At 33.7% G+C, this 11,321-nt stretch overlaps 2 protein-coding genes across 2 annotated transcripts; both read left to right on the top strand.

The window, feature by feature from the left end:
* Positions 1-299: 299 nt before the first annotated feature.
* Positions 300-1,952, top strand: LOC119370735 (uncharacterized). The gene is made up of 3 exons (XM_089719289.1): positions 300-614; positions 690-1,541; positions 1,701-1,952. The coding sequence occupies exons 1-3, from the start codon at positions 300-302 to the stop codon at positions 1,950-1,952; spliced, it is 1,419 nt and encodes a 472-aa protein (XP_089575415.1).
* Positions 1,953-7,396: 5,444 nt separating this feature from the next.
* Positions 7,397-8,279, top strand: LOC105636571 (zinc finger A20 and AN1 domain-containing stress-associated protein 8). Its single transcript, XM_012219879.4, has one exon. The coding sequence runs from the start codon at positions 7,746-7,748 to the stop codon at positions 8,145-8,147; it is 402 nt and encodes a 133-aa protein (XP_012075269.1). The 5' UTR covers positions 7,397-7,745; the 3' UTR covers positions 8,148-8,279.
* Positions 8,280-11,321: the final 3,042 nt, after the last annotated feature.

Consider the following 11,321-nt stretch of genomic DNA (forward strand, 5'->3'; position numbering starts at 1 on the left):
AACCTGAGCATACATGCATGAGGCCATTAAACAACAAGAATCCCAATGCAACAACAAAGTGGGTGAAGAAGAAACTGGAATCTCAATTGGCTGCTGATCCAGGAATGAGCTATGCTTTAATGCAAGCTGAGTTAAAGGCAAAATGGGGCATTGAGACTGAATAATGGCAGCTTCATAGGGCAAGGACAGCTGCTAGAGAGCAACTTGCAGGTTCACACGTTGAGAGCTACAATAAGTTGCATGAATACATTGCACAAGTTCAAATGTCAAACCTTGGAACTTTTATCAAATTTGAATCAATGCCAAGGAACAATTTGGATGAGCCACTTGTCTTTAGCTCCATTTTCATATGTTTTGAAGCAATGAAAGTGGGATTTTTGGAGGGATGTAGGCCTCTCATTGGATTGGATGGATGCTTCCTGAAGGGCCCTTTTGGAGGATGTTTACTGAGTGCTGTTACACTAGATGGGAATAAGGGGGTGTTCCCACTAGCTTTTGCAATTGTTCAAAATGAATGCACTGCAACATGGACCTTCTTCCTTGACTGTCTTAGACAGTGCACTGGACCGGGATGTGATTCAAAGCCATGGACATTCATTTCAGACAGACAAAAGGTAATTTCCTCCAAAGTATTTCATATTTCACTTTCAACTATTTAGCTAATGATGTTGAATTCTTTTTGAACATAGGGATTGCTTGAGGCTGTGAGGACACAGTTTGAAGGTTCAATCCACAGATATTGTTGTCAACATTTGTTAATGAACTTCAAGAAGCACTTTCCAGGGGTGATGTTGAGGAAGGAACTTTGGATGGCAGCTAAGTCTAGCCATAGTTATGCATTTAAGCAGCATATGAAGAATGTTGAGGCTAAGAATGAGGGAAGGGCTGTAAAATGGTTACTGGATATTCCTATTTCACATTGGAGTAGACATGCCTTTCATCCAGCAGCTAAAAGCGTTGATGTGACAAATAACATGACAGAGAGTTTCAACAGTTGGCTTGGAAACTTGAGGAACAAACCTATTGTTGAGCTAATAGACTTTATTAGGCAGAAATGCATGGTTATGCTTCATAAAAGGTTTGCAGTGGCTTTTGCTTGGGAAGGGAGAGTAACTCCAAAATGCAAGAGTACATTGAACATATTGATAAAAGAATCTAGACAATGCAAGATACTACCAAGCAATAATAATGAGTTTGAGGTGAGAGAGGGGCCTGTGGCTTTTGCTGTTGACATTGGGAAAAGGACATGCACCTGCAATTATTGGGAGATTTCAGGTCTTCCATGTAAACATGCTTGCATTGCACTTGGATACATGAGACTCAATCTTGAAGACTTTTGTCACGAGTATTTCACAGTAGAGAAGTATGTAAAGGCCTACAAAGGAGTCATTCATCCAATTCCAAATTACAACATCCCACCACAAACTGACTTTCCATTCCTAAAGCCTTCAACCGTTAAAAGGAAGCCTGGCAAACCAAGAGAAAGGAGAAAACTTCAAGAGGAAGAAGCTCCTCCAAGCACAGCTAAAAGATCTTGCACAGTTAGGTGTGTGACATGTAAGCAACTAGGCAATAATAAGAGAACATGCGAGCAAGCCCCACCAACCATATCTCAGGCCAGATTCACTTTTGCAATCTCAATAATTACTATGATGTTTTATACTATGTGAATACTTACTACGTACCATTTGTTTTATTAGAGGAACAAACAACTTATGCAAAGAGGAGGAAAAAATTCATCTGGATCTGATGCTATTGTGGAAAGAGGTGCTGCTTCTGCTATGGGAAGAGGTGTTATTGCAACAAGAGGGAGAGGTGTTGCTGCAACAAGAGACAGAGGTGCTTCTGCTTTGAGAGGGAGAGGTGCTTCTGGTTTGAGAGGGAGAGGTCCTTCTAGTTTGAGAGGGAGAGGAGCTTCTAGTTTGAGAGGGAGAGGACATCCTATATCGTGAATACTAATATTTTGGTATGTGTTAAGAATGATAGCAGATTTGGTTTTTTGGTTCAAATGTTGAAGATGGTTTTTTTTGTGAACTAATATGATGCGGATGTTCTTTTGGGTTGTTGAGGTGTTGCAGATGGTATTTTGGGCTTCACATCTTGCAGTATGGATATCCTGCTATGTGCATTTTGTGTGAAGAGGTGCTGCTGCTGACAACAGATTGAAAAGTTAGGGAGAACAAGGAATCTTTTGATTTTCTAGCAAGCACAGTAACAAATGTGTAACTTTTTTTTTTTTTGTATTGTGTCTGTCTTTTTCTTGACAGCAAACATGCAAGTGTGGACCAAGTTTGATTTGAGTAGGGTTTTTGTGATGCACATTATGTAAATATGTTGTTTTTGTCTTTTGTGAATTGCAAACATTTGACTAATGACAATGGCACTATTTGTAACCACTCTTCTGCATGGGAGCCAAGTTTGAATTAATATGTTTGCTTTGCAGTTGCTATACTTAAGAAAAAGTACACATTTCATTGCAGAACGTATATTACATTCAAGTCATCTTCAAATTGACTGTGCCCAGCTGAGCTACTAACATTCAACAACTAACCCACCACATTAACACAGCCAACTACAAAAACAACATAAACTACAAAAAACTAACCAAACTTGTGACATCCTACTCCGAGTCGAGTCTTAGCATAGAGTTGAGTAGTCGAGTTGAGTCGAGTTGAACCAAACCCGGTTGGGGTAGAATGAGATTGTAAGTGGATTTGAGTGAGAGAAAAAGATTAAAGCATATAGGTGAGGAGTGATTTGCATTAAAAGATTGAGCTTGGGTATTAAGTTGTAGCCTGTTAACAATTGAGGTACCATTTAAAACTTCTACACACAAATCCTTTGATTTTGATGGCCTACCCATAATACCCATTTCACTTTTCCATTTTCATGTTTATCTTCATCTTCTTCCTTTCCTCTTCCACCTTACTTTCAATATTCATGGTAGTTAAGCCTTAACTTTAACTTCTCTTTTATCCAAGTAAGTAAACCTTCTTGAAGTTCATAATTGAATCATTTGGTGCTATTATTTTAGAATTCATAAGAATTCTTATTTATAGGTGAAGGGAGTTCTAAGAGTGTAGAGAAAAGAAGCTAAGAGGAGCTCAAGCTTTTGGAGTAAAGGTTTGATATCTCTTGTTATTTTTTATTTTCTTTGCATGAGAATTGTGTGGTGTGTTGCTATTGAGACAATCTTGCTTCATGTTGAGTGGGAGGACTGGTAATGGTGAGAAAACAGGGGAAAACAGGGGAGGTATTGAATAAATGAAGTAAAGAGTAGAGTTTATGTTGAAACAGGTTTTGTTGGAAATTTTACCAGTAGCTTCATCTTGATTTTGACCCCATTTATTGATGGAATTAGGAAGTGTCATAGAAGAGTTATTTGTTCCTCTATGTGTTAGCTTTACATGGGTTTTTGAATCATCCAAATTGGAGTTGTATATTGAGAGATATGACCAAAAGCGTACAGACAGTGCAGGCTGGAAGCGCGCGCGCGAATTGCATGATGAGTTCGCGTTGCCTTCTCGCGCTCGCGAATTTGACCTACGCGCTCGCGACTTTCACCTGAAACTCTCTGACTCTTATTTAGCACATCTCGCGCTCGTGACTTTCAAGTATGCGGTCGCGACTTTCAAGTACGCGGTCGCGACTTGTGCTCGCAAACTCTCTGACTCTCATTTGGCACATCTCGCGCTCGCAACTGTGAAGTGCGCGCTCGCGTACTTGGCCCTTGGCCTGTAAGCGCTCGCGACCTTCATAGCGCGCTCGCGAATTTAGCCTGAGAACTCACTGTCTCTCATTTGGCACTTCTCGCGCTCGCGACTTTCAAGTACGCGCTCGCGACTTGTGCCCGATAACTCACTGTCTCTCATTTTGCATTCTACGCGCTCGCGACTTGTGTTTTCATGCACTTTTGGATTTCTTTTTCAATGCAATTGTATTTCTTCGCTTCACTTATATGCCTCCAATCATTTTAACATCAAATACAACATTAGAACATGTATCAAAACAACATTCAAGGATGCAAATGATGTGAAATCAAATAAACATTATGATGCAAATGAAGTTATGAACTATTAATGTGATGTTGTGTTATATTATTGCTATACCAACATTATGCTCCATTGAGGTTAGGTAGAAACCATGTAGATAAGGCTATGTCGCGACATAGGATAGCAGATCTGCACCTCATACAGTTTGGTACTCCGGCTACAGGCCGTTGAGTGGATATGATTATATGGGCCATAGCAGCCAAGCATACAGTATTCATCCAGTTTCATACAGTTTTTCTTATCACTTCGGTTTCACTATAACCTTATGGAGCCATACAGATATCTTGACATAACATTTCATGAATTATACAGTATTATAAACAGTACAAAAGATAATCAAAGTATCATAATGTGTGAGCTTATATGTGCCATATATGTTTACATGGTTGGTTCTTTCTATATATATATGTGCTTATTTGTTTCTTTATATGTTGAGAATCCACTGAGCATTATTTGCTCAGCGAGTTACCTGTTTAACTCGCAGGTTTTGAGATTGGATCATAGAGAGTCGGCTTACAACTGCTGCAGTTCATCTGTAGAAGACTCAGTCTTCAGGGTAGCTACTCATTTTAATGTGTACCTTTTGTCTCTCCTTCTATGGCATGTACAGGGCACTTAGTTGGGCCCATTTCATTTTTGTAAACTAGTATCATGTTTTGTAAGTATAAATTACATTATTTTTGTAAACAGTACCAGCATGTTATTATATTCAATATACAGTATGTTTTCAGCATGTCAGACCATACAGTCAACCAGTTTGTAGCGTCTCGACTCGGTTCATTCGAGTTTACGGGTGGACCGGGAAGGGATGTTACAAAACTACCCTAAATACATAAAAAAAAAATTATTATTCACAATCCTCTGTTACCCTTGAACAGCAACATTACAAGTAAGGTGAAAAGCATCATGATAGCCATCAAGCATATGAAAATCAACTTCTTTAGGCTGCCAATCTCCGACTCCAAGCACTCCTTTTTTCCTCCAATGGTCACAATCTCACTGTACATTTTCATCATCTCCCTCTTCATGTACAACATCTCTTCCTTAAATTCAAACAAGTCAGTAGCTACACTTCTTTGCCTCACTTCGACTTCGCTTCCTTGAGATCGATCTGATGAATCTATAGCTTTACACCAACCAAGAAAAGACCCGCATGCATTTTCAATACAGTAATAATACAGTCGATTTTTGTTTTTTTGTGTCTCTGAGATCCTAATGCCTGCTTTTTTCCCACACTTGCAATACATATTCACATACCTTTCTTCACATGCTCCATCGGCTGCGCTTGAAGAAGACATGTACGCTGTCGCTTGTTACCTACAAATGAAATGGAGATGAGTTTGTTTTTTTCCTTTCTTCCTTTCTCTGCGTTTTTGTGAGAATGAAATTTCGTCAAACCTTGTTGATAGTAATAGGAGCTTCAGTAAGGGCATTCTTTGTCATTACAGAATGTCTGCCTTTGTTTTGTACTGATTTTAACGGAAAAAAACCAACTTTTCGGACAGAAGGATCTTTTAATTAGACGGAGTTAAACCTGAGGGACTAGCTAGATATTTGCACAAAACTTGGGATTAGTTGGTTAATTATGTAAAATCTGAGGGACTAAATAATAATTTCCCATAATCTTATCATCAAGCACTTGTCATTGTCAACTACACTCGCTAATCAACAACAACTATCAAAATTCTATCGTTTTTATGTACATTTTTCATATTTAATAATAAATTTTTAAAATATGCAAATTGTGTTATAAATTAAATTTTTTTACCTTTTTAATTAATTTTTATATTGTAAAAAATAAAATAAATTATTTAGAAAATGTTTTATAAAAATATTTTTTCAACAAAAGGTTTAACCTTCAATTTCACCACGAATTTTTCGAGTAGTTGCAAGTTCACTCTAAATTAATCTTTGTAATCTAGATACTTTGAACTTATCAATTTAGTTGTAATTACACCCTAATTTGAATTAACATCAAACATATTATTTTTACATCTTAAAATTAGTTTTAAATTGATTTTTTTATTATTATATGAATACTTGGGTATGATTTTATTATTTATTGTTTGAATATTTAGGTATTAAGTCTTTTTTTTATATTATTAATTACAATTTCAGTTTATTTTTAAAGTGTAATTGCAATAAATCGATAAATTCAGGGTATTGTAATTCACTTTTAGGATGCAATTGCATTCTAAAAAGCAAATTAATGTATAATTGCAATTAAATTGATAAGTTCAGAGTGTTCAGATACTAAAATCGATTTAGAGTAAAATTACAACAATTCGAAAATTTCGGGTCAAAAAATAAATATAACCTAAATATCTCCAATAATTGTCTTCCTAGTTCGCCCTATAATCTAAATAAGAATATGCATTAGTTGCGTTGGGCCGAAGAATCATCTTACAATCGAACTTGGGCCTAGGACCCAACAATTGGACCACGGTCAACAGAACCATATGACCGGAGCAAACTGCCCTTGATCAGATTTTGTTTACTTGCAATTTATTCTTCTCATAAAAATTAATTTCAAAATTCTTATCCATAATGCACCTCTTTTTTTTTTTCAACACGTAGGAGTATATTAAGCTTTTAAAAAATAATATGAGACCAAATTGCCCCAACACTGTCAGCATTCAAAAACAATCCCGCTTTATTAGTAAGCGCGTGCAAAATTCTCAACCACAGAGGATTCCCACCGCGTAAGAGGCTAAACAATCTGCCCTTATTGGATTGAGAAAAGTAAAGTAGGATCGCTCTTGAATGTGAAATACAACCGGTGCCATTCTTACTTTTAAAAATTAGTCTAAAATTTTTTTATAGTTTATTTTCAATAGATTAATTTTTTTTTTTTACTATTAAGTACTTTATAAAACAACGAAAATATATTTTTTTTAAAAAAGTACATGGACGGATTAATTATATTTTTTAAACTATAGGGATCATATTGTAATTTTTTGATATAATATTTTAGTATCTCTTTTCTGACTCTTTTATTTTCTTATTAACTTAACAGAGAATATATAAAAAAATAAATAGAAAAACCTAATAATATAACGGAAACAAAAAATGGAGACAAATTGTTATATTTCAAATAAAATAGACATGAATTAATTATATTTCGTAAATCATAGGGATCGTAATATACTTCTTTCAACCGGATTTAGTTATAAAAAACCTTTTATTTAAAATAAGATAGATTATTACTATTACCAAAAGAATAATAATTGTCCTCGTTCAAAAAAATAAAAAGGCCTTTTAGGCAAATGTATAATTATGAAATTTAATGAAAAATTAATAATAATAATAATACTGCAAAGAAACGTCTACTACCGTATGTGAACGGGTCCACAAAACCAACCAAACCTTTCCCAACTTTCACCTCCTACCTTTCTTCCTCCTTCCAAAACCTTCTTCAACACACAACTCTCTTTTACAGACACACACCAGCACAAATTCTCTCTCTCTCCAGACTCTTTTTCCCGTCCTTTATCGATCATCGACAAATCCTAGCCGTCCATATTCAGGTTCTGTTTTCTTTTTTTTATTAATTTCTCATATTCTTAGATCAGATCCGATCCATGTTCTTATCAGTCGCTGAATAATTTTTTTAAAAAAATTTGTATTTATTTCTTTTATTTGATAATTGTAAGAACTGTTTTTTTTTTTTTTAAAAAAATTTTACGAATAATAATGGAGCAAGAATCTCAAAACGCACCATTTTATTGCGTTAACAACTGCGGTTTCTTTGGAAATGCCAAAACTAATAACCTCTGCTCCAAGTGCTACAAAAAATTCCTTTTAAAACAACCACAACAAACTCAAATCGAATCAACAATTGCTCCTGTCGCTGGCGGAGAACAGACAGGTGCCAATTCATCGGAGAATCGACCTCCGGCGGCGGCCAACAGGTGCAGCTTCTGTAGGAAACGTGTAGGGTTGACGGGATTCAATTGCCGGTGCGGGCAGACGTTTTGTTCGCTGCACCGTTACTCGGACAAGCATAACTGCGTTTTCGACTACAAGAGTGCCGGACAAGACGCCATTGCTAAAGCTAATCCTATTGTGAAGGCGGAGAAGATGGATAAGATATAATAATGGAGGCTGCGTTTACAAGTATGTAATTAAATATTAATTTGATCTGTTTCTTTCTGCACGGTACAAATATCTCTATTTCGTGCTAAAATTATATTTGGAGATTTAATATATGCAATTATGTTCTTTGCATTATAATTGCAATTATAATTATAAAAACAAAGTGAAATAGTCTTAGGGTATATGAGATTAAGAATCGATATATTTAATTTAAATTTTTTTTTAGTATATTAAAATAATTTAAGAGAGAGTTAGTATAAATAGAACAAATTCATCGTCTATCTCAAAGATTTCAAAAATTTTTTAAAATCTAATTGTATTAATCTTATACACCAAGCTGTAAAATAATATATGAATTATTGAATTAATTCACGTAAAAATTTAATATTTTGACAAAAATTAATTTTTATACTGTTAGAAATTTTTTAAAATTAATCTGATTATTTTTTAGAATTCTTATGGTTGATTTCAATTAAATATTGATTTAATTAAATAAAAAAAAGAAAAAAATTTTAAAATAGTTGAAGAATTGAAGAAATAAATATTTTCTCCATGAGCTGCATGTGGGGGCCGTGCAGTGAGCCTATCTCGATAGTGCTGCCTCCTTGCGTGGGCCCAATAGCTGCCTCCTTGCGCGAGCTCCGAAAGCCGACTTATGTCTTGGCTGGCGGTGGCTGTTAATTTACGATTTTAAATAAATACTCTTGTGATTTTCCGGCGAGACCAGTCACCGTTCAGTTAAGATACAAGAAGCGTCTTTCGACTACATTGCGACTATTTTGGGGATACGTGATGGCCAGCGGGGCCTTTCAACTGCCAGCAGCAGTGATGTTTTAACAAAGAAGAAAATAATTTTGTAGAAAATGATGCATTTTACATTTTGCTCCCTCATTTTTTAATTTTTTAATTAGCTCACAAACGTTTTAATTTGTTCAATTAGGTCAGACATCAACTTTGTCATTGTAATTTCATCGAATCAATCAAAATTTATAAAAAAAAAACCTCACTAATTTCATAAAGAAATCCTTCAATTATTCTTTTAAAAACTAACACAATCCTAATCTAATATATCTCTTATTTTATAAATAGTTTACTTCATGAGAAATTACCTTCTTATCCTTATATTTTGATAAAATATACGATGTTGCATCGTATATTTTTTTAAAAAACTTATTTTATCAAATCATTTTCATATATTTTATAAAATAAATTATTTTAATTGTATCTTTTATTTTTCATTACATTGTTATATCGATCTATTATATTTTTGTTTTTTCATCAATATTTGTAATGACTTTATTGGTTAAAAAATTATTATTTTATTTCTTGTCAAAATTAACTAATTTGTCCCATATTCTTTGTAATCATTTATACTTTTTAATGAAAAAAGTGCAAAAATGGAAAAAGACATAATGATATAACATTGAAACGGAGGTAAAAGAAATCCTAAGATAAAATCATAACTTTTTCAATTTAAATTGTATAAGTTAATATGAATGAGATATAGAGTTGAGCTCTAATGAGCCCGAGCTTGACTCTAGTGAGTTTGAGCTTAGCGTGAGCTTTTGAGCGGTAACATTTTTCAAAATATTATCTTATCTAAATATATGATTTTGCCTCTATATTTTTTAAAATAAATTATTTTAATCTTTGTCTTTTATTTTCATTATATTGTTATATCATTTTATGAAATTTTTTATTTTCCCGTTAATATTTGTAATAATTTTATTGATTGAAAAAAAATTTTTTTTTTTCAAATTTAACTAATTTGTCCCGTATGTTTTATAATCATTCATACTTTTTAATGAAAAAAGAGCAAAAAATATCGGAAAATGATATATCATTATAACAGATGTAAAAGAAATCCTAAGATAATTTAAATTATATAAGTCAATATGAATGAATGAGATATAGAGTTGAGTTCTAGAGAGCTCAAACTTGGCATGAGCTTAATTGTGCTTTTGGTGATATTTAATTTAAACGAACAATTAAAAATAAGAAAAACTATGAAAGTTTGGTAAAATAAAAGTTTTAAAAAATTAAACAATGAAAATTTGATAAAAATAATTTTAAAAACTAATTTTTAAAATAATAAAAGTTTATTCTCATATTTTTCTGTTATTAAATTTTTTCATTATCATTTTAAATTTACTATAACACAATAAAGATATTTATTTTTAAAAATTCATAATATAATTTTTATTTCTTTAGAATTAAAAACTCATATTATTGAGGGTTATCCTTAATAACAAAATGTAAAATAGAGGACGAGACTTCCTCTACCCAGATACGAGCATCCAAGGAAAAAGAAGCCAACTTAGATAGCTCATGAGTGGCTTGATTACCTGATCTAATGCAATTAAAACTAATAGAATCTGAAAGCATAAAACAAAGCGACATAATTCTCTTCCCATAATCAGCCTCATGGAATTCAAATGAGTTCGTCCGCACCCCCTTGCAGCGAAGGCAGACGCATCAACATTGATTTTCACAAAACTTGGCGCTGGCGGACTCCGTGTAGCAGCGGAACAATCGGGCTTGTTGCTGGACTCACCCACATTAGCATCCTAGAAATCATGAAGACACGACAGACCAAGTCCCACGATTTGTTCCTCTGATAACGATTTATGTTGAAACGTCCGCACATTCCTTGCCCTCCATGTCGACCAAGCAATCATAAAAACAAATCTAACTGCTGATTTGCATAATTTCTAGCAAGCACATGTAACCAATCGACAAACTGAAAATTTGCGGCTTGACCTATATTTAAACACAGTGGAGACAGCAACCATGCATTTCGAGGTCGCATGCAGTCCTTCAACACATTAGAGATAGACTCAATTCCTAATCCACAGATGGAACAAATGGGGTCAAGAGAGATACCTTTACGCACAGGGCACTTGAAACAGGAAGATACTACTTACACACTTGGAAAATGAATTATAATTATTAAGTCTCGAGTATATATATATATATATATATATATAAGTACGATTAATCAGTATAACATTGAATGGGAAAAAATGGTTATGACAAATTACCATCTATTTTAATTGACTAACAAATAAAATAAGAAATTATTATTTATAAAAAATCTTTAATCAAATTGGTTATGTCTCTTACTTAAACCAAAATAAAAGACTAATATTTATTATTAATTAAATTAGGAATTTT

This window comes from Jatropha curcas, chromosome 3 (assembly GCF_041381405.1).
Source record: "Jatropha curcas cultivar XTBG-Jc1 chromosome 3, XTBG_Jcur_1.0, whole genome shotgun sequence".
In the NCBI taxonomy this organism is placed as follows: Eukaryota; Viridiplantae; Streptophyta; class Magnoliopsida; order Malpighiales; family Euphorbiaceae; genus Jatropha; species Jatropha curcas.